This window comes from Chenopodium album, chromosome 25 (genome assembly GCF_948465745.1).
Source record: "Chenopodium album chromosome 25, dcCheAlbu1.1, whole genome shotgun sequence".
In the NCBI taxonomy this organism is placed as follows: domain Eukaryota; kingdom Viridiplantae; phylum Streptophyta; class Magnoliopsida; order Caryophyllales; family Amaranthaceae; genus Chenopodium; species Chenopodium album.
Genome location: NC_137858.1, coordinates 8867531 through 8891557, shown reverse-complemented (window position 1 = coordinate 8891557; position 24027 = coordinate 8867531). Strand labels below are relative to the sequence as shown.

At 36.7% G+C, this 24027-nt stretch overlaps 2 protein-coding genes across 2 annotated transcripts; one reads left to right on the top strand and one right to left on the bottom strand.

Annotated features, from left to right (window-relative positions):
• The first annotated feature begins 1735 nt into the window (after positions 1 to 1735).
• On the top strand, positions 1736 to 13255 carry LOC145613316 (protein CELLULOSE SYNTHASE INTERACTIVE 3-like). The gene is made up of 7 exons (XM_081668401.1): positions 1736 to 2054; positions 2373 to 2468; positions 2894 to 5960; positions 6881 to 9425; positions 10605 to 11059; positions 12112 to 12228; positions 12478 to 13255. Exons 2-7 carry the CDS (start codon positions 2407 to 2409, stop codon positions 12634 to 12636), a joined length of 6405 nt encoding a protein of 2134 aa, XP_081524527.1. The 5' UTR covers positions 1736 to 2054; positions 2373 to 2406; the 3' UTR covers positions 12637 to 13255.
• A 585-nt stretch (positions 13256 to 13840) lies between these two features.
• On the bottom strand, positions 13841 to 19866 carry LOC145614957 (replication factor C subunit 3-like). The gene is made up of 9 exons (XM_081670037.1): positions 19563 to 19866; positions 19248 to 19464; positions 17649 to 17728; positions 17400 to 17559; positions 16635 to 16716; positions 15965 to 16094; positions 15805 to 15868; positions 15657 to 15725; positions 13841 to 14349 (listed from the first exon to the last, which is right to left on the bottom strand). Exons 1-9 carry the CDS (start codon positions 19750 to 19752, stop codon positions 14250 to 14252), a joined length of 1092 nt encoding a protein of 363 aa, XP_081526163.1. The 5' UTR covers positions 19753 to 19866; the 3' UTR covers positions 13841 to 14249.
• Between the last annotated feature and the right edge of the window lie 4161 nt (positions 19867 to 24027).

The window sequence follows — 24027 nt, the reverse complement described above, 5'->3', positions numbered from 1 at the left end:
CTTATTGATATCTAAGTATCAACGATACTTTACTTAAGGAGTAATTACCGAGTGTAATACGACAAAAAATCTGATTATTGAAACATTATATTTCTCTATCTGATGTACATACATCGTAGAAAGATTAAGTTAAAGAAGAGCATTCCTTGTGGTTGGCTAGATACTAAAGTGGACGTTAGCATGTGGAATTGTGGACTACAATCTTTATTTTTATTTGCATGCAATTAATTTGTCTGCATGGTGGGTCCATTTTATTTATTTTTTTTGTTAGGGATTCCCTTCATTACAATTGTTTAGATCTGAATTTTAGAATATTGATGTTTTTGGTACCTCCTTTTTTTGTCATTTTATTCATGCTTGCTTTGTTTTTTATTTTTATAGATCTCTAATTTTGTGAGAGCTTCACTAAGCTGTAAACATGCACTTTAGGTTCTTAGAATAATGATTTAAGGGCATAACGGTATTGGAAATTATAATTGGTGTTAGTCATATTTTAATTAGAACATATTGTACTAATAATTAATTAGGTAATTTAAATTTCTTGTGTTTTTGTAGGATGATTGATTAAGATTAATTTTAAAAAGTAATTGGATATTGAAGGTAGGAAAGTGATGTGATATAATGTTAGACATTAATACGATTCTAATAAGATCTTATATAATTATATTACTTCTTATAAATTAGTGATGATTTATGCATGGTCAAAGTTAATTTATTCCTAATACAAAATTAATATGTGATGTTCCTTTGTTGAAGAATAGACCTCGTAAGTATCACCACATGTAAGTGTCCCATATTGGTTGAAGAAGAGAGAGTAAGGCTCTGTTCTTTTGAGGTTCAGGGGTCAGCAAAGCAGAGCAGGTTTCGGCAGAGCAGAACTGGGCAGATGTCAATAGAGTAGAGCTCACTATATAAGGCTAATTAGGAGCTACTCCTCATATTGTCCTATGGTTTTGGGATGCAACCTCCTTTGGACATGTGAAGTGAACTATTTCTCTTAACTTGTGGGTGCGGTCCAAACCCGTATTTTACATCCTTTCATATTATCCTAATATCAAGAATAGTTTATTATCTTTTTTTACATTATAATTGTACAACTCTTCATCTTTACATTACAAAAATTAACAAATAATTTTTTTTAGGCTTTACGTTTTTCAAATCATACATTCCAGTGTTACATACTTGCATCTTACATTCTTAAATAGGTAAGGAGAATTCCCTTACAAGTAGGGGAAAAATTGAGGATCCTACTTGCTTGCCTGCTTGGGGCGAGAATCAAACCCTCTCACAAGAGTGGAAGGAGAGTCTCCAACCAACTACGCTAACCTTGATTCTCTCTTACTCGTATATAGTAGTACATGTCTACACGAATATTTATGGAGTAGAAACGAGAGGGTACATACAAAAAGTCAAATGTCAATGTCAAAATGTAATTTCGTTCCTTTTCACCTGACACTCAAAATCACGTAGCAAAATAAACTTTCAACCTTCTAATTTTATTTTCCAATTTTCTATTTTACCAAAAATAATACAGTAAACCAATAATATTGCAAATAATAAAATTAGAAAAAGACCATCACATGACAGAGAAAGCGACGCAAAGAAGACTGTTGTTTGTGACAGAAAAAGAAAATAAGAAGAAAGAACAAACTCACACTCAACACTGTTAAGTGTTTCTTAACAGAAAATAAATTAAATTAAATTAAATTATTTTACCTCTTTCTCTCTCCTCTTTCTCTCTCTTCCTCCATTAACAAACCTCCATTTTTTCTCAATTGTACAGTAATATTTTCAACATTTCCTACTTTTTTTTTTGTTTTTTTGTTTTTTATAATTATACTACAAATTAATTTATAGTTTATGCAAATTCATTATTTTCATAATTCGATAAATTATCTTTTTTTTTTTAACCTAGATTATTTTATTTTTATCTGATCCGATCTTTGCACATTACTATTTGTGCAATTCGAAGTTTGTTTTTCCGAATTAATTTCGCCATTTTTCGGGAATTTTTGTTGAAGATCGGATTATACTTGGCACAATTTTTGGTGGAGGTAATTTTTTATTTTATTTTTATTGTTTGTTTGTTTGATTGATTAACCTTTGTAATTGAGTGTTGCGAGTTGTAAATTCTACTGAATGAGTTTTGTGTTTTTTTTTTTCTTTCTAATTTTAGCATTGAAGATGTAGAATTGGTACAAATGGGATCACTTAGGTTATGAATTTTAGTAGGTGGGTTGTTTGAGACTGTGAATTGAAGTGAAAATTATCTTTTTTTTCTGGGTAATTTATTAGTAATTTGGGGATTTTGAATTGCCAATTTAGTAATATTATTGATTGAGTGGATTTTAATTTGTGTTTGGAATGAGCAGGTGGCCAAGTAAATTTCTATAGCTGGCGTTGTTGATGCAAATGCCAAATCTCCCATCCCCTGAACCAGGAGAGCTCGTATCGACTTCGCGGCCGAGGTTGATTTTTGTTTACTCTACTAGACCTTTGTTTTGCAAATTAGCATTGTTCTTTATGATATTCCCTGCTTTGAGATTAATAGTTTCGTTGATAGCGTAATTTGAACTAGTAATGTGACAACTGAATCTGGCCGGTGGGAGGATGTGCTAATTGAGGATGAATAAAAGGGAAGTACGTTCTTGAGAGAAAATTGTGATTTCCATGTATAATGTGTTATGTTAGTATGTTAGTTTGGTAATATATTCCATGCCATGTCTGAAATTCGGGTACCTTGCATACCCTTAGGAAAATAGATGGGAGATCCTATGAACCTTAGAATGGATAGTTAGAGGTCTTTGAAATTTCTTCGTTGTTGTTGGCGTTAAATCTCTTTCATTGACAACTGCTGATTTTTGACAAGGTAATTGCATGATCGATTTCTCAGGGAACCAAATGGAGCAGCACAAATGGATGAAGAAGAAAGTACAATGGCTACTGTTGCTCGACTTGTTGAGCAGCTGCATGCCAACATTTCTTCACCTCATGAGAAGGAACTTATTACAGCACGATTGCTTGGTATTGTTAAAGGGAGGAGGGATGCAAGGACAATTATTGGCTCCCATGGACAAGCAATGCCATTGTTTATATCTATACTCCGGGCTGGCACTCCTGGAGCTAAGGTGAATATTGCTGCAACTCTTAGTGTTCTTTGCAGAGATGAAGACTTAAGGTTAAAGGTGCTCTTAGGCGGGTGTATACCTCCGTTGCTTTTGCTTTTAAAGTCGGATTCAGTCGAGGCTAGGAAGGCAGCCGCAGAAGCAATATATGAAGTATCAGCTGGTGGATTGGCTGATCACGTGGGTGTGAAAATATTTGTCACTGAGGGTGTCGTCCCAACTTTATGGGAGCAGCTAAATCCAAAGAATAAGCAGGATAAGGTAGTAGAAGGCTTTGTGACAGGAGCCTTGAGAAATCTTTGTGGTGACAGGGATGGCTACTGGAGAGCCGCACTTGCAGGTGGAGGTGTGGATATCATTGTGGGCCTTCTTTCTTCTGACAATGCAGCATCTCAATCCAATGCTGCTTCTCTTTTGGCCCGTCTGATGTTAGCATTTAGTGATAGTATACCCAAGGTAATAGAGTCTGGAGCTTTTAAAGCTCTGCTCCGACTCGTTGGTCAGGGAAATGAGGCCTCTGTCCGTGCAAGCGCTGCTGATGCGTTGCAGGCTCTTTCTTTAGAGTCAGATGAAGCTAAGAGAGCTGTTGTTGATGCTGGTGGTGTTCCTATTCTTATTGGTGCAATAGTTGCACCTTCTAAAGAAGGCATGCAAGGGGAGTTTGGTCAGGCTCTTCAAGGGCATGCCACTGTGGCTCTGGCTAATATATGTGGTGGAATGTCTGAATTGATCAAATATCTTGGAGAGCTTGCCCAGTCACCTCGGTTAGCTGCTCCAGTTGCTGACATAATTGGAGCACTGGCCTACTCTTTGATGGTCTTTGAACAGAAATCAGCCAGGGAAGAAGAACCCTTTAATGTGAAGCTGGTAGAAGACATACTGGTCACATTGCTTAAGCCTCGGGACAATAAGCTAGTCCAGGATCGTTTACTTGAAGCTATGTCTAGTCTCTATGGGAACATTTATCTTTCAAAATGGCTTTCTTATGCAGAGGCAAAGAAGATACTAACTGGCCTGATAACAATGGCTGCTCTTGAAGTGCAGGAACACCTGATTGGTTCTCTGACCAGCTTGTGTGCAGATGGAGTAGACATCTGGAACGCCATTAAAAAGAGGGAAGGAATTCAGCTGCTGATGTCATTGTTGGGGTTAGCCAGTGAGCAACATCAGGAGCATGCTGCTCAGCTGCTGGTAATTTTAACTGATGAAGTTGATGATAGTAAGTGGGCTATAACTGCAGCGGGAGGTATCCCCCCACTAGTGCAACTTTTAGAGGTAGGATCTCCAAAGGCAAAGGAGGATGCAGCTCATGTTTTGTGGAATTTGTGCTGCCACAGTGAAGATATTCGTGCATGTGTTGAAAGTGCTGGAGCTGTCCCAGCTTTCCTATGGCTACTGAGGAGTGGTGGACAAAAAGGGCAAGAAGCATCTGCCAAAGCACTAATGAAACTGGTCCGGACAGCTGATTCTGCAACCATCAATCAACTGCTTGCAATGCTTCTGGGTGAATCTCCAAGCTTTAAAGGCCACATAATCAGGGTTCTGGGTCATGTGCTCACTATTGCATCACACAAAGAGCTTGTGCAAAGGGGAAATCTTGCTAACAAAGCTCTGAAGTCTCTTGTCCAAGTGCTTAATTCTTCAAATGAAGAGAACCAAGAGGGTGCAGCTTCTGTTCTTGCTGATCTCTTTAGTTCTAGACCTGAGATTTGTGAAAGTCTCGCAACTGATGAGATAATTCAACCTTGCATGAAGCTTTTGACTAGCAAGACACTACTTGTGGCTACCCAGTCAGCTCGAGCCCTAGGTGCATTGGCGCGGCCTACCAGAACAAATAGTTCAAACAAGATATCTTGCATATCCGAGGGAGAAGTCAAGCCTCTAATTAAGCTGGCCAAAACTTCCTTAATTAATGCTGCTGAGGCTGCTGTTGCTGCACTTGCCAATCTTCTTTCTGATACTCGGATTGCATCTGTAGCACTAGCCGAAGATGTCGTATCAGCTCTGACAAGAGTATTGGGAGAAGGTACTGCAGAAGGCAAGAAAAATGCAGCATGTGCCATATACCAATTACTGAAGCACTTTCCAGTTGGGGCTGTGCTAAAAGGGAATTCTCAGTGTCGTCTCACTGTGCTTGCTCTTGTTGAATCATTGAATACGATGGATCTGGAGGAGATTGGTGCTGCGGATGCCTTAGAAGTCCTTTCACTTTTGGCTAGAACAAAACAGAGGGCTAATTTTACGTACCAACTCTGGTCTACCCTTGCTGAAATCCCTTCAAGCTTAGAACCTCTCATTCATTGCTTAGCTGAAGGGCCTCCTGCAATTCAAGACAAGGTGATTGTAATTCTTTCTAGGCTATGTGGAGATCAACCAGTGGTGCTAGCCGACATGTTGATTGCTAAATCAAAAGCTATATTTTCTCTAGCAGTAAGAACAATGAGTTCATCTTGCTTAGAGGTCAAAGTTGGAGGGACTGCATTGCTTACTTGTGTTGCAAAAGAGCACAAAAAGCAGTCAATGGATTCACTTGATTCTTCAGGATATCTAAGACCCTTGATATACTCTTTAGTTCACATGATAAGGCAAAATTCTGGCTGCTGTTCGTTGGAAATTGAAATAAGAACTCCAAGAGCCTTGAGACAGAGAACATCTTTTCGAGAAGAGGATGAGTGTGAGGTTCCTGATCCAGCCTCTGTATTGGGAGGTACAGCCGCCTTGTGGTTGCTTTCCATAATGTCTTCATTTAATGAGGAAAATAAACATTCTGTTATGGAAGCTGGAGGAGTAGAAGTCCTTTCAGAGAAACTCACAAGCTACACTTCCAATCCGCAGGTATAACTTGACTGGGGGGTGTTTGCTTTATATATAAGACAGTTTACTATTAGTAATTGAACCTAATTATTATGCATACTGAGAGTTCCCCCGAGATGATCATACTATATTCCTAATATAAGTTTGGGTTGCTTCAGGGTAATAACAACTGTTATATCTAACGAATAGTAATCATAAGTTGTTGATGAATATAAATACTGGACTGGGTGTTACAATTTTTTTTTTTTTTTTTTTTTTTTTTTTACAGTAAAATCATTTGGAGTTCCATGCTGTATAAAGATAGACTTGTGAGTAGTTTATTTATCTTGGTCAATTGTTTTTTATATAGGTTTAGTTTTCAACCAATTCTGTATAGATACTTGTAAGCTTTTGGAGCGTAGCTGATGGTATTATGTCCACAAAGAATGAGATACGTAATGCATTCTTGCTCATTATAATTTTAAGGGCATGTTTGTTTAGACTGCTGTTCTTGATTTATAAGTATTACGAAGTATAACTCTATATGCACAAGTTAATTAAAAATTACGCTGCACATGTTTGCCGAGTCCACCTGTTAGATTTTATGCAAAGATTTAGATTCCTCAGAATCCATGCTGCTGGCTTGTTATCGCTGTCATTTGTTATAATAGTTTGATTCTCATTTCTGCAGTTGCACATTCAAGATAAAGTGGTATATCAGTATTCATATAGGCATCCTAACCTATCTTCTCATGTCAAATAATTAAATAATTTCTGTTTGCATAGAGATTGGTTTGTTTTTATTTTTATTTTAATTTTTATTTTAATTTTTTTTTTTTTTTTTTTGTGCAATTCGGTTTTGCTATTTTAAGATGCTATGATCTACTTTAAAATTGTCACAATCTCTTGATATGTCTGATGACAATGATGTTCATATTTAGCTACTTCTTTTACATTAACAGGCCGAGTTTGAAGATGCCGAGGGTGTATGGATTAGTGCTCTGCTCCTCTCTGTATTATTCCAAGATGCTAGTGTTGCTTGTGACCCTGCAGTTGTCCGTGTCATACCTTTGCTTGCGCTGATGCTGAAATCTGATGAAATGATTGACAGATTCTTCGCCACTCAAGCAATGGCTAGCATTGTCAACCATGGAAATAAGGGGATAATGACAACAGTTGCAAACTCTGGTGCAGTTGCTGGCCTAATAAACCTCATTGGTTACGTGGACACAGATATGCCAAACCTTATTGCCTTAACTGAGGAATTTTCTTTGGTAAGGAATCCTGAGAAAGTTGTGCTGGAGCATCTCTTTGAGATAGAAGATGTGAAAATGGGCTCTACTGCACGTAAAGCTATACCATTACTGGTTGATCTTCTGAGACCAATGCCAGATAGACCCAGCGCACCTCCTGTTTCTGTCCACTTATTAACCCTTGTTGCTGACGGTAGTGATACAAATAAACTTATTGTGGCAGAAGCAGGAGCTTTGGAAGCTCTGCCAAAGTATTTGTCATTGGGCCCTCAGGACATCACCGAGGCTTCTATTTCTGAGTTGTTGAGGATATTATTCACCAACTCTGAGCTATTAAAGCATGAAGCTTCTATAAATTCACTCAGTCAGCTAATAGCCGTTCTTCGTTTGGGGTCAAGAATTGCTAGGCTCAGTGCTGCAAGGGCTCTGCATGAACTTTTTAATGCTGAAAACATCAGAGATTCTGAATCAGTCAACCAGGCCATTCAGCCTCTGGTTGACATGCTTGATGCTACATCTCATTCTGAACAAGAGGCTGGTCTTCTTGGACTTCTCAAGTTGACTACAGGAGACACTTTGAAGGCTAGTTTGTTGATAGATATTGAAGGCAATCCACTGGAAAGTCTCTGCAGGATTCTGTCCTCTTCTGCGTCATTGGATCTAAAAAAGAAAGCTGCAGACCTGTGTTTTGTTTTGTTCAGCAGTCCAAAAATAAGATCGACACCAGTTGCCACTGATTGTATACAGCCTCTTATATCACTTATGAGATCTGATACTGATTCAGCTGTGGAATCTGGTGTCTGTGCTTTTGACAAATTGTTAGATGATGACCAACAGGTGGATAATGCATCAGCATACGATGTTGTGGATCTCCTTGTTTCTTTGGTTTCTGAGTCTAATTATCGGCTTACTGAGGCCAGCATATGTGCTCTGATTAAGTTGGGGAAGGACCGAACTCCTCGCAAGCAGGATATGGTCAATGGCGGAATTGTTGATAATTGTCTGAAAATTCTCCCTGCTGCTCCTAGCTCTCTTTGCTCAACAATTTCTGAGCTGTTTCGCATCTTGACTAACAGTGGCGCAATTGCTAGAAGCTCAACAGCTCCCAGAATAGTGGAACCGCTTTTTAGTGTCCTGCAACGTCCTGATTTCAGTATGTGGGGACAACACAGTGCTCTGCAAGCACTCGTGAATGTCCTGGAGAAACCACAGAGCTTAACAATCTTAGAACTCACTTCTAGCCAAGTTATTGAACCGTTAATATCGTTTTTAGAATCACCGTCTCAAGCAATTCAGCAATTAAGCTCTGAATTATTATGTCACCTTCTTGCCCAAGAGCATTTCCAGCAAGATATAACAACTAAAGGTGCAATTATTCCTCTTGTACAGATTGCAGGAATAGCAAATTTGAACTTACAACAAACAGCTGTCAAGGCACTGGAAAAAATTTCTCTGATTTGGCCAAAAGATATTGCAGATGCTGGAGGTTTATTTGAGCTCTCCAAAGTCATTATTCAGGATGATCCTCAGCCACCTCACTCTTTATGGGAATCAGCAGCACTGATCCTCTCTAATGTTTTAAATGTGAACGTAGAATATTACTTTGAGGTGCCGCTGGTGGTTCTAGTGAAATTGTTGCACTCATCGCAGGAAAGCATTGTCAGTGTGGCTCTTAATGCTCTCATTATACAGGAAAGAAATGATGTTCGCACTGCTGAATTAATGGCTGAAGCTCGAGCTACAGACGCTCTCCTAGACCTGCTAAGATCACATCAGTGTGAGGAAGCAGCTGGAAAATTACTGGAAGCCTTATTTAATAATGTGAGAGTTAGAGAGATGAAGGTTACTAAATATGCAATTGCACCTTTATCACAGTATCTCCTTGATCCTCAAACCAGATCGCAACCTGGCAGATTGCTTGCAGCTTTAGCTCTGGGTGACCTCTCACAGCATGAAGGGCTTGCTAGAGCAAGTGACTCTGTTTCTGCTTGTCGTGCTCTTATAAGTTTGTTGGAAGACCAACCAACAGAGGAAATGAAAATGGTCGCAATTTGTGCATTGCAGAACTTTGTCATGAACAGTAGGACAAATAGACGTGCTGTTGCAGAAGCAGGTGGCATACTTGTTGTTCAAGAGCAGCTATTATCCGCTAACTCAGATGTTGCCATCCAGGCAGCTTTGTTGATTAGGTTTCTATTCTCAAATCACACACTTCAGGAATACGTATCAAATGAGCTCATAAGATCTCTCACAGGTAAGTTCCGATTTAACTATCCATAATTGTACTTGTATACGCTTGTCAGAATCAAACAATATCTCTTATTTAACATTTAGGTGGAATTCCAACTAATTGTAGTATTTACTTGTTCAATACCAATTACTTAGAGAACTGAAATAATACAAAAGAAAAAGAGAAGAGAAGAAAAGAAAAACTACTATAGCCCTGTTTGGGAACAAGAGATTAGCTGTGGTTAGTTGTTAGCTGATTTTATGAGCTGGTTTGACTAGTTACTTGTATTAATAAATTATTGTTAGCTTATTGCTACTTTATTGCTTAAAATGACCAACATGGATATACAGAAATTTTATGTTTAGTTTGAGCAACCTTGATAAAGGGAAGTAAATTTAATCAACATTAGGATAAAAATGCCATTTCCTCTCAACTACCAAAACCTGTCACCAATAAGCTTCTATTACTAGCTTTTTCAAAATTAGCTTTTTGGACTAAAAACTCTTATCAATCGAAACACTCACATTAGAGGTAACCTCTCTTTTGCCTTAAACCTCTCTTTTTGCCTCAAACCTCTTCTAACTACAATTTGTCTTAAGAGTATTAAAAATTCCCTAAAATTTGTCTGAAGAATATCCTTGAAAGACAACTTTGGTACAAAAATGGGAAACCTGTTGTGAACCTAAGAACTCTTTTGCTTCAGTTAAACACAAGATGTAGTGCCTGATTCTTAAATATTGTAATTTTACCCTCCTGGCTCCAACCAAACACTATATAGTCATGCACTTAAGCTAGTAAGTTATTTGCCCCTCTTCTTCCCTAAATTTGCTAACTTTTATCCTAAGAAATACTTCAATTTTTCTGAAATCCTTTATTTGAGATATCACTGTAATTTGATTTCTCTATCCCAACAAAGTAAACTTTTTTTTTTTTTTTTTTTTTTTTTTGAAAATTTCGTTTTTAGCTTATGCCAGGTATTCTGAGCTATGCACAAAGAGTGAAAGAGGTGTTCATTTCTGTATTTGCTTTTAAAGAAATAAGAAACTTGTTTTGTGCTCAAGGCTTACTGCACTACCATTTTTCATTCTAAAATTTTTATCAGTTGATGCAAGATTCTGGTCCTTTTCTTTTCATGATTTGTGGATAATGGTTTTGCTTTTTATGATGTATTTAAATTCTCTTTTTACTATTGGTGACTTGCAGCTGCATTGGAGAGAGAATTGTGGTCTTCAGCAACCATCAATGAAGAGGTTTTAAAAACGATAAATAAAATATTCACCAACTTCCCTAAGCTTCACATATCTGAAGCTGCAACTTTGTGTATTCCCCATTTGGTAGCAGCATTAAAATCAGGAAATGAGGCTGCTCAGGAATCTGTGCTGGACACCCTATGCTTGCTTAAACATTCATGGTCAACCATGTCCATAGATACTGCTAAATCACAAGCTATTGTTGCAGCTGAAGCAATCCCGATCCTACAGATGTTGATGAAAACGTGCCCTCCAAGTTTCCATGAGAGAGCAGACAGCTTGTTGCATTGCTTACCAGGGTGTTTGACTGTCACAATAAACCGTGGTCACAACCTAAAGCAGGCTATGGGAACCACAAATGCTTTTTGTCAATTGATAATAGGCAACGGCCCTTCTCGGCAAACCAAGGTAAACATTTATAACTGTATGAGCCTTAATTAAAGAAGAGGAGACCTTTGAATTTTTTTCTGGTTTTGACCACTTCTTATACTTATCAAGTTTTTGTTATGAGTTAGATCTTTGATGTTTTACTGCCATTTTGAAATATGGGGATTTCAGTATTTTCGGACACTATGGTGATTTTCTTACTATGTGTATGCGGATGTATTATAATACTACCTCATTTTTCATTACTTCAATATCGAGATATATAAATACTACTGGAGACGGAGAGTGGGAGGGAATAAGTCATTTGTGCCAGTGTGATTTAGAGAAAAGAGCGTATTTAAAGCTGTCAAAGGTGGATTGGTCCGTATTTTCCTTACAAAAGTTGAGAATTATGTGCTAAATTCACATATTAAAAGTTTCCAACATAGGTAATGTTGCAAGTACTATGAAATGTGAAAAGTGATGTGTTGCATGTAGAAATGAAATTTATACACTCTTCATCTCTCGTTTTTTTTTTTAAAACCTTAAGTAGAATCCAGTGGAATGTTTGTTTGTTTATCATAAATTTGGCCTCCAGAAGCACGCACTCATTCGAAAAAATTTCTCTACTGAGCTTCAAAGAAATCAGGAAATCATTTAGGTAATGTTGCAAGTACTATGAAATGTGAAAAGTGATGTGTTGCATGTAGAAATGAAATTTATACACTCTTCGTCTCTCTTTTTTTTTTTTTATTAAAACCTTAAGTAGAATCCAGTGGAATGTTTGTTTGTTTATCATAAATTTGGCCTCCAGAAGCACGCACTCATTCGAAAAATTTTCTCTACTGAGCTTCAAAGAAATCAGGAAATCATTTCCCTTTTCTTCTTAGCTCTGTGTCTTTGCAAGTTGTAGCTCTTTTCGTCAAGTATACTCTGTTCCTATCTAAAAAGGCCATTGCATATACATAACACATACCTGCATTCTCTACATGTTGCATAAATTTCATGGAACTGTTTTCTACTGGTTGAGTTTCCTTTAGATAGATAAGCACATTGTTATGAGATTGTAACTTGCTCATTGTGCTGGTTTTCAGGTCATGAATCATAGCATATCTCCCGAGTGGAAAGAAGCTTTTACATGGGCATTTGATGTGCCACCAAAAGGACAAAAACTTCACATCATATGTAAAAGCAAGAACACTTTTGGAAAGGTGGCAAGCATTTACACTGACTATTTTTTATTACTAAACCCAAAAAAGTTATATTACCTAGATCTCTTCTTTGACCCAACAATGTTAGACTGCTAGTGTTCAGTCACTGACTGCAAAACTAGTTCTGACAGGCGAGGGGCTTTATTTATTTATCTTTTGAACATGTATCTCTAGTTGTTAATAGCTGTGGCCTAGAAGCTATATATCTGCTCTAATTGTTACTTTCTGATGAATGGTTCCTCTTTGCAGGCAACTCTAGGTAGAGTCACTATTCAAATAGATAAGGTAGTGACAGAAGGAGTTTACAGCGGATTGTTCAACCTTAACCATGATAGCAATAAAGATGGATCCAGAAAACTCGAAATTGAGATTATGTGGTCCAACAGATTGTCCAATGATAGTCTGTAAACAAAAAATCATTAGAGAAGGAAGTTCTATGAAGCAAGTGAAGTTGCAGCAATGCTGCCGGTGAAGTTTTGGTGGTGTGCTGTCCCTGTAAATCCAGAATGTTTCTTGCATTGTATGTACTCTCCTCTAGTCTCCTTTACAGCATACAGTTTTGTAGTGAAGATTTTGATGCCAATAGAATGTATGATCTTCATCAAATGTTGAGGTGAGAATGATCCATACTTCCTGCAGTATGAGGAACTTTTACGATGTTTCAAGTTGGTTGTACAGCTGAACTATAGGTGCTAGGAAATCCATTTCTGGATAAGTTGTCCAGAATTATATTCTTGAAATCAGATAGAAGGGGAAAAAAATGTATCATTAGCCTTATAAAGTACTGGCAAATTGGCAATCTGATCTTGCTAAGTTAGAGGTGAGAATTGTCTCGTGTTTGTATCTTACCCCTTGGCAACTTGTTTATGTATAGAAATAGAACGACCATCGATTGGTTGTATTAATTATATGAAGTAAATAGTATCAGAAAGCTGGTCACTATTACAATGTATGGTTCACTGTACACCTGGCCAATGAAGGCCATACTTGAATTGTTCGAATGAAAGTACCTGGCCTAATTCCTGTCCATCTTTTCTGTGGAGAAAGTTCACTGATGTTTAACGCTCATGTTTACTTCAGCAGAGTTAATGGCAAGGCACTTGTCGTCTCGTGGCACCATCAGTGTAAATTCTGATGGCTTCACTTGCCAAGTTGCCATGTGTTAGTGAATTTGGGCATATTATTGCCGATACAGGTTTGTTTAAGGTGTGGTCCTTGATCTCTCCCGGAGTGATTTGTACACTCCCAATTCCCTAAGGCTCAATTGAGCAACAACAAAATTTAAAGACCTAACATTACTCATTTCTACATTTTTAATATCATAATACTTCGTATTTTTTATGTCCGTGCACAATATACACCACATTTAAGCTTCATTTTAATGCACTGATGACTTTCATCTTTTTAAAAAAAAAATAATAAATAAATTAAAAAAAAAAATAGTTGTATTTTTATTCCTGGGTGCATATTACTATTGAGGGAGGTATGGATTAGGAATTTAGGATACCATAATATCTACCTACCTTGCTCATCTGTAAAACAAACAAGAAATGACGTAAAGACTAAAGGGGTTTCATGCCAAAATCTCATTTCAAGCTCCCTTTTTGTCCATAGAAATACTTCGCACAGTACAAAAGATTAAGCATTCGAGAAGTTGACTGCACTGATCATAGAGATTTTCTAAACTTAGTTGTTACATTACTTGCCTAATATTTCTTCAACTTACAAACTTGAAGCCACAATAATTTACTCAGGTGGACAACGAAATGGACAAAATACATTCCGACCCTTGAAGAGGTACCTTTACATGTCCCTCTCAGCTCCCCTTTACATATTTGTTTTGGAGGGTGGAAGGTTAAGGTTCAAATTACATGTGACACATGAAATCTTGAACCAAATCTGGAGCCAAAATGAAACCAACTACTAAGCAGGTCAGATAGCTTTGATGAGCAAGTGCAAATGTACAATGCACATGTTTAGGCAGATAAAGGTAAGCATCTCAATTACTTCGTAGGGAAAATCTACTTTGCAGCCGCAACCAATGCAGAACGAGCTTTCGTGAATGAGGCAATGAGAGATCCAAGCTGCAATTTATCGCTACATCCAAAACTTAGTCTATACCTGCAAGCAAAATGAAGTGTTTTCAACAAGGTTTCCACCAGATGACTGTTATGCTCAAAAGATTAACTGCAGTACCAAAAACGGAAAAAACCTTACTGTTGGCAAGACTGCAAGAGGGTCACAGAAATTAAGAAAGTGGGAGGAAAAAAATGCTTCCCTCTAGTGAAATACTGAAAACTTTATTAAGGTGCTAATGCAAATCCATGGACTTGAACAGACCAACAATCAAACTACACCTGCACAACACCTATGTAAGAGAAACTGTTATTTTCCCAAAGAACCACCCAAGTTCAGTTAAGTATGTATTGGGAGGGGGGTTCTTGAAAGCCTGCCAACTCTCTTAAAAATTATAATCCTCAAATAATAAGCAATATAAGTCTCTGATGATCACCTTTCTCCGCCTTTTTATGATACTTCAATCTTATACTCTTATCGCTTAACTCTAATCTTCATTTTGTTAATATTCTCCCCTATAGGCCTCCACCAGTCAAATGTCCTTATATTTTAATTTTGTTTTTGGGTTTTGGATCATATTTGATAATCTCTAATCTTTGCTCAATCCTCTTCAAAAACTCTTCTCTTCTACAGTTCTACTTGGCACTAGTTGCTGAATTCATGAATTCTAGAAGTGCTGGTGTTCCTTATGTGAGGCATCCCTCCTAATATCAAGTCAACACACAGTTATTTTGTCAGAGTCAAACTAGGTTTAAAGATCTGAGTTCTTCGCTTGTGGGAGTTTTGACAATTCGCCAGCTTCAACTTTTTCATGGTTTCACATCCTCTTGCCGACTTTCATTAGTCATCTTTGTTCTGGGTCACTAGTCAATAGTCATTGCTTGCATGGGTGGTTAACCTTCTGTCCCTATCATGACCACAAGAAAAAAAAAATCCTCTGCTAGGCTTTTGGGTCTGGGGCTAGGATGCCATTGCCAAGGCAGGAGTAGAGGTCGGTATACACTGATTTTTAAGTGTCCTATAGTAAAATGTATGCAGGACTTAAGAAAATTCATAAACCCCTCCAAGCACCTAATTAGTCAGCAAACTTGGTCATTAATCCAATGCACTTAATAATCCGTTAGGATTGTATTAAGGGCTACAAATCTACAATCACATAGATTCCATGCAACAATACTTCAGACAATCTTCAATAACAAATCATTCATGTGGGCATTACAATCAACCATTTTAAGTAAACATTAAAACAAATTAAGTGTCAACTCAAATATACCATAATGCTCATAAGATGTAACAATTATTGAAAAGGAAAAAAGAGAGAGAGAGAGAGAGAGAGATGCAACAGCACATACTCTATATCAGCCATATCATTAATCAGTTGAACTCGAACATCTGCCGGCATCTTGATTCTAAAAACAAACCTGGTAACACCACCAATTCAACAAGTTAACTTAGAGCAGATTAGAAGATGGGTGGATAGATTTTAGAAAGAACACTTACATTGTTACTTCTCTTATAATGTCCACCAAAGCTAATCCTTTTCTGGTCTTAATTTCAGATATTTCTAAGAATAGTTTAAGGATAACAAACAAACAGAAATGCAGATAAAGATAATCAGCTTGGCTTAATTAACACAATAACACACAATTAACTAGGATACGGCTGAAGCTAGTAGCAAAAGTCTCATTGAGAAGCCAATATGATATTTGTTCAATATCTTTCGGCAGAGGATTTCCAGTGCACAGGTAAACTGCTTCTTCTGTTATTTGCGGTGATGCCATGTGTGTTGACTGCAAGTATTGACAACAAAGAATAGCTTTTAAAAAAATGAAAAAATAACAGGTCAACATAGTTGTAGTTTCACCCACAGAACTTTATCTTGTGCCCATTAATGGCAAAAGGAGTACTACTGATCAGCAATTACTGAATAGAAATTTTCACAAGGTCAATGAATAGAAATTTTCACAAGGTCAATGAAAAAAAAAAATTCACAAGGTCACATAAAAAAAAAATGAGGAATGACATTGGATATTGTCCCAATTTGAGGCCCGGAAACAAAATTATCACAAGCTGCCTAATAACTATACATTAGAGCCTTGGAGGTAATATCTGTAATTGCTGCCAAAAAAATCAAAGGAAATTCAAGAGCAGTGGATATTCAGTAACAAACTACAGTTAGACCACTCAAAGAAAATTCTATTTAGTCTAATATAGTCTAATCAGCAGACCCGATGCAATTTCAGACTGTCTTTCTAGGCATGATAAGGAAAGTTATTATTTAGGCCACTCATCCTGCAATTTTAAAATTAGTTAAAAAGAGGACAACATACCTGCAAAATGTTCAAAGCCTTTCGCATATCCCCAGTACTCAATCGCACTAGTGCAGCTAAGCCCGACTCCGTTACATCAAGCCTATTTAAGAAAAACATATAAAGTGAGATTGTAAGCTTTCTCAATGTAAATATGAAACATCCAAACAATAAAATCAGAATCAAAAGAACCAAGCACAAAAAAAAATGTCATAAACCACAACACGGTCATGTAAAGTTGTAAAGAATATCTTAAAATTAAAAGAATTGCAATGGAATCTCTTTTACCCATGGCATGACCTACTTAATTACATACTTAGCATAACAGCAGAAGTTCACACAAGTACCACAGATTCACAAAATAGTGCAAACAATTTTATTATATTTTTACAGAAGGCTTGGCATTTGCACGTTATAAGAATGCTTACTTCAGGTTACTATGAGAGAATCTACGAGAAAAGAACTAATGTATGCCTATGAATGTTACGGACACTTGTGATCAGAAAAGGAAAACAACATTGCAGCATAATGACAATAATTAGACCAAGGGCCAGATTAGACTTAAACTTTAAAGAGTACTGTCACCATATTTTCCTTTCCCAAACAAGAACAGTCTGAATAGTCAAATAGCATAAGATATATAACGAGCTGTAAAGACTCATAACAGTCATAAACAAGAAATTTAGATCGTTAAGGCTTAGAGAAAGCTTTGACAATCCTTAACATGTTCAGCTTTCTTCTACTGTTATTGTTCAATGGGATATGTGGCCTAGTATTATAACTCACCCTTCAGCCTCAATGACATGTTTAAGCCGCTCATTGACATGGATAGAATCAAGAGGAGCAAACCGGAAGCGTGTGCATCTTGACTGGAGTGCAGAAATGACCTTGTTTACGTTGTTACAGATTAGCGCAAATCTCGTGCTTTTTGTGTATTTCTCGATCACTAGATCAAAAAAAAGACACCAAATTAACATGGTTGCACAGGGAAGGGGCAAAAAAAAAGAGGACGACAAAGAAATGACTATAACATACCTCGACGTAAAGCAAATTGTGCATCCTTTGTCATTGCATCTGCTTCATCCAGTAAAACTAATTTCACATGTGCCTTTGAACTGCCAATATCAGAGCAATAGCAAATTAGCTAAGATCATCAGTGAAAAGATTTAGTGCGCTGCCAACTCGAAACTGAGGTCGATAACCAAATTTACCAAAGCATACACCAAACAACACAATTAAAATATCAAATCAATTTCTTTAGTTATTTTATTTATAAAAAATAAAAAAATAAAAAAAAATAAAAAAATAAAAAAAAAAAAAAAAAAAAAACTGTAATCAACTAGAAGCATGGCAAATGCATTTACAATCCTGAAAATAAAACAGATGGAAGATGCTTGGATCCATATCAAATCATACACACCAAATATAGCACATGTAATACATCTCGTGTTCACAATTACAGATGAGGGAAACAATTATCATATATTTGAGTAATATAATAAAACGGAAACCACTGAAGCAGGTATTCCCTCCAAAAATTCCCTTCTTATCTCATTTAGACTTAATAATGAGTTATGATTGCAAAAGATATTATACAGGGTTCTCAATACAGGGTTCTCAGCATTCATAAACTAATATGTAATTCTCATTGCAGTCATAATTTTAATGCCTTGAAAATTAGGTGATTGTGACTCGAGTATTACCCAGTAATTATCCACAAATCATTTCACTAAATGCCTATAATATAAATGAGCAGTACATGTTGTGTCAATGCCATTACTTAATCAAAGAGAGCCTGCAAAATATAAAAATGTGTATGACCACGTTGCCTTTGGCATCTCTATGACTCTACCTATCTACCTATCACCAATCATGGCATAACCCGTAATCTGAAATTACAAAGCCGGGGGACACTTAAGACCCTTAGAAAACAGCACTTGAGGACTTACAGTCGGTTACATACTTACATCCATCAATTAGGCATAACTCATACATATAAATATAAAAAAACAAAGAGAGAGAGGGATCTACATTGCCAAACTCTATACTATAACTTCAAATAACACAAAAAGGTTAAGAACAACATCCTTATAGGACACCTCATCACTTGAAATGCTATGCTACACGTACTTGGATGCTCATGTCTAGCACGGTTTCATCTCTAGGTGTCCAAATTGGCCATTTTGTGAATTGAAAAGTTCGTGTACATCATGGACATGAAATGGCATCATCCTAAATTAGACAAAAAACTTAACAAAGAAAAACCAGGATAGCTGAAAACAGCCAAGCCCACCCAATAAACACTAAATCTACAATTGTAGAATGCTCCGCCTTACTCTTACTAATAGTCTAACACTAATATGTTTAAACCCCAAACAATGTGGTTTGTTGCCATGCCACTATCATCTAATCACCCCCTTCCCCCTTCTTACTCGAAAAACAATGTCAAAGAGGTTTCTCAGCAGCATATCACTTAAAACTTACTTTCTAATTTTCACCTCACACAACCAAATTTCCATTGACAAAGCCATTTATTATCATTCAAAAGTTGAAAACATCAACACAACATACACAAAAGAATATAAGTAAATTCGACCAAAAATAGATAATATATGAAAATATAACAAAATTTACCCAAAGGAGAAACTTTGGGTGCTGGCAAAATCCTGAATTTGCTGACGAACAACATCGATACCGCGCTCATCGGAAGCATTAAGCTCAAGAATCATGTTATGGAACTGATTCCCATACAACTTCCTAGCAACCGCCAAAATTGTCGACGTTTTCCCTGTTCCTGGAGGTCCATAGAGCAGTAAATGCGGCAATTTATTCTCACTCGTCAACCTGTCAACTGCACCCAAAAAACACTCAATCAGATCAAATTGGGAAAAAACAAACCCTAATTTCCGAAAAAATCGAACACAATTAAACGAAAATTCGGAGAATTACTTGTATCAATAATGTCACGATGTGCAGCAACGTCGGCGAGAGACTGAGGCCGGTATTTTTCGACCCACAGGCCGGATTTTCCGTCGCCGGGAACGACGACGTTTTTGCCTTTATTAGGCTTGATGATGGGTTTGGGAATGTTGTCGTTGTCGGGTTCGTCGACGTCCATTAGAGAAATTGTTTCCGCCATTGATGAATGTTCAAGGTTTAGGGTTTTAGGTGAAGAAAATTTGGGGGTTTTATTGGGGAACGATGGTTGTGAAGTTGAAGAGAGGGAGTGGTAAGTTTGAGGGTTTGGGCTGGTCGTTCCCCAAATTGGCGCCAAAATAGATTTTTTTTTACATCCTTTCAATATTAAAATAACTACTCCATAAGACGTTTTGACCTTATACACTATTTATCTAATCTATATCTATACTTAGTATTTAAAAAAGCAAACCAAAAAAGACATATGTCATCGTTCTATTACACTTCCCTATCATCTATTTCAACTCAATGTGCCACATGTCGTTATATATTTTTTATTTTTAATTATACAATTCTTCTTAACTCTTTCATTAAACACTTTATCTTCATCTTCCCTATTCAACCTTTTTATTTGGTCTCTTTGATTTTAGTCCCTCCATCTTCTTTCTATTAAGTTTCATTTCAAATTAAAGTCCCAAAACTTTTATTTCTTCAATTATATTTTCGGTTACATATTACACTCATAATTATTTATTGGTATTTCCTCACTCATCTCTCAATGCAATTTTCTATGAACAAGCCGTGCATTGCACGGGCTAGAAGGCTAGTTCTTTTTAACTAACGTTTGTAATTCATACATAAAATATACGAAGTATATAGTCTTCTTTCAAAAAATACTATATATATATAGTCTTGTGAAAATTTGTTGGGATCGTCTCAATTATCTAGCTACCAAAATGCAATTATATTGACATAATTAGGCTAGTTTGTCATTAAATAACTTTTATTCTTTTTGTTTCATAATTATCGCAACACTATATCAAATTATTAGAAAAGGTATAAAGTGTGGACCAAAAGAGAAGGTTGATAATATGAAATATGATTAGTGGATACATATTTAACTTTTAGGCCATGTTTCTTTCATCTTATTTCATACTAAAATATTATTTTCACTAAACTAAAAATTATATTAATTGATTTATTATAATAATTATTATTATTCGTTAAAGTTATTGATTTCTACTAAATTGATATTATTTTTACATAATTTTATTTTTGTAAGATGAAAAAAAAAAAAAAAAAAAAAAACAGGTTCTTAGTTTGAGAAAGAAATAATATAAAAAGTAGGGTAAGCGATGTTGGTAAGAGAGAAATTACAAGTTAATAAGTCTGAGAAATCTATACTTAGTATTTAAAAAGGAAATTTTGACTTTTGCTACCTCACAAACACCTCGATTTCACTTTTGCTACCTCGGAAAATTTTTATTTTATTTTGCTACCTAACACTTGCCCTTTTTTTAAATTTTGCTACCACTGAACGGAATCCGTTAAGGAATCCGTTAAGTGGGTCCATAACGACACGTGTCGTGTTATTATTGGCCCAAAAAATAAAAAAAATAAAAAAAAAATAAAAAAAAACCTAAACTACCCAGCCACCACCCCCGCACCACCCCCGCGCCACCACCCCCTTCCCCCACCTCACCGCACCCCTCCCCGAAGCCACCAGCCGCGTCGCACCACCACCCCCTACCCACCGGAAGCCTTCCCCTCCCTTTCCCGCAACCGCCTCGCCCCCAAAAACCATCAAAGCCAAAAACGCACCACCACCCCCTACCCAAAAACGACCACGAATTTGGCCTTAAAAGGCCGAAATCGGCCGATCAAGGCCACTGAGCCCCAAAATCGGCCAATTTCGGCCATTTGTGGCCAAATTCGTGGCCAAATTCGGGTCATTTCGGGATCTAGGGTTTTTGGGTTTGGTGGTTTTTGGGGCGAGGCGGCTGCGGGAAAGGGAGGGGAAGGGTTCCGGTGGGATGGGGGTGGTGGTGCGACGCGGCTGGTGGTTTCGGGGAGGGGTGCGGTGAGGTGGGGGGAAGGGGGTGGTGGCGCGGGGGTGGTGCGGGGGTGGTGGCGCGGGGGTGGTGCGGGGGTGGTGGCTGGGTAGTTTAGGTTTTTTTTTATTTTTTTTTTATTTTTTTGAACTTTTTTTTTAAAATTTTATTTTTATTTTATTTTTATTTTATTTTTTATTTTTTTGGGCCAATAATAACGCGACACGTGTCATTATGGATTCACTTAACGGATTCCGTTAAGTGGTAGCAAAACTTAAAAAAAGAGTAAATGTCAGGTAGCAAAATAAAATAAAAATTTTCCGAGGTAGCAAAAGTGAAATCGATGTGTTTGTGAGGTAGCAAAAGTCAAATTTTCCATTTAAAAACTCAAACCAAAAAGACATATGTCCTCATCCTATTACACTTCTCCATCTTCTTTTCCAAGTCAATGTGCCACATGTCATCTTATATGTTTTTTTTTTTTTTTTTTATTACAATATCTTTCTTCAATCTTTCATTAAACCCTTCATCTTCATCTCCCCTCTTCACTTCAACCTTTTCCTTTTCTTATTTAATTTTAGTTTCCCCCACCTTCTTTTTTACAAAGCTTCATTATGAATCAAAGTCTAAAAAGATAATTTTCTTTAATCATGGTTTTTGTTACACATTACACCCATACTAATTTATTGATATTTCCTCACTCATCTCTCAATACAATTATCTATGAACAACCCGTGCATTGCACGGGACAGAAGGCTAGTTACAAGTTAATAATTCTGAGAAATAGACTTTGCCAGTTAGGGGTTATATTTGTTTTTTTACTTATTTATTTGAGGATAATATAGTAATTTCATCTCCTTCTCCCTCCATAAATGTATTAAAAAAAAATGTCAGTCATCAAGAGTTAGATTAAGTGATCCCATCGTAGACTCGAGATAGACCTGACAAACTGGTCATTCAAGTCGGGTCAATTTCAGGTCAACATATTTTCAGGTTGGGTCAATTCGGATTTCGTATCATCACTTCGGGTCATGTCAGTTCGGATCGAGTCAATTTTTAGGACTAACTTTCGGGTTGGGTTTTTTCGAATTGGACTAAGTTTGTGTCGGGTCACCAAAATAAATTCACTTACAAAAAAATAGTTAAAATAAATAATAAAAAAACACGAATTCCTATTACTTATTAGGAAAGAAAGAAGCCTTAAACTAAGTAACTAACCATATCACCCTATGTCCCTATTCACTTTAGGAATCGGGTCACTTCGGGTCGGGTTGATTCGGGTCAGTAATGAATTCGGGTTAAAATCAAGTCGGGTCATTGTGGTCATCAGGTCACATTCGGGGTCAACTCCATTTCGGGTTGGGTTCGAGTTCGGGTCAGTGCGGGTTCGGGTCACGGATCGGGTCATTCGGGCCGGATCAAGATTGCCAGGTGTAACTTGAAGTAACATAGAGGAAATGAAACCTTGATCCAAGGTTGAAAAAGATTTTCAATACCATTGGGCATTTGTGCCAATACTATGTCAATAACAGATGTAATGATATTTGTTAGAAATTTCCTTCGCTTACATGATCAAAATACGAAGTACTTCCTTTGCCCTTAATTAGATTCATATTTCTAGGATTTATTCCTCACATAATAGAGAGAAGTAGGAATCTAATTAAGGGACGGAGGGAGTACATAAGGAAGTATTTCAGTATTTGGTATGCCGTTAAAGAACGATTCTCTAATTTGCGAATCTCCAAAAGAATTCATGATATAGAAATAAAAAAAAGAAGAGGGCTACAAGCACAAGAAAGTAACTCCAAATATTGTTGTCACAATATTTATCTCCAGCAGAAAAATGCACATACAACACGATGAGACCCCACCTTTTGATTTCTGATCCAACCCACCCACCTAATATAATACGAGGTCAAATACTGTAATTTATTCAGTTTTATCATTCAAGTACTCCATACGCCAAAGATGTTACGAGTAATACTGTATTTTTATGGGTTAGACTCTATTTTTTTTTTTATGAATAATATAATAATTCTTTACATTTTAACCATCACAAATAATACTCATATCGACAAAGTATTCGTTCATTTGATAATTTTTTTTTACCTCAAATTATAGAGCTTTGCAACTTGAATGTTATTAAGTGAGGGTGCTTACAGCCGTTACAGTTAGAGATTTTCTTATCCTATCCTCTATTTTCAAGTGTCTGACCCGTAAATACTAGACTAAAAAAATTACAAGGATTGAAATTTGGTCAAGATAATCTTTACTACCATTTAAAAAAAATACACAGATAATACCCTTTAATATATAAATAATAAAAGATACAATACAACGCTTTTTTTATTTGTAGTCAATCTCATAAGCACTTGCGGAGTAACCCGTTTATTAGAAACCCGTAAAAAGTTAAATAGAGCGGATCTTAAACGAACCCATAAACCACA

Bases quoted from the DNA above. Each gene is read 5' to 3' on its own strand.
- LOC145614957 (XM_081670037.1), bottom strand. From the start codon at position 19,752: ATGGCGGAAACAATTTCTCTAATGGACGTCGACGAACCCGACAACGAC. The intron at 15,869-15,964 runs GTATCCTAGTTA...AACTATTCTTAG, and splicing joins TTTTGCTACTAGCTTCAGCC to AAATATCTGAAATTAAGACC. The intron at 15,726-15,804 runs GTAAGTGTTCTT...TGGTGTTACCAG, and splicing joins ATTATAAGAGAAGTAACAAT to GTTTGTTTTTAGAATCAAGA.
- LOC145613316 (XM_081668401.1), top strand. From the start codon at position 2,407: ATGCAAATGCCAAATCTCCCATCCCCTGAACCAGGAGAGCTCGTATCG. The intron at 2,469-2,893 runs GTTGATTTTTGT...TCGATTTCTCAG, and splicing joins GTATCGACTTCGCGGCCGAG to GGAACCAAATGGAGCAGCAC. The intron at 5,961-6,880 runs GTATAACTTGAC...TTACATTAACAG, and splicing joins GCTACACTTCCAATCCGCAG to GCCGAGTTTGAAGATGCCGA.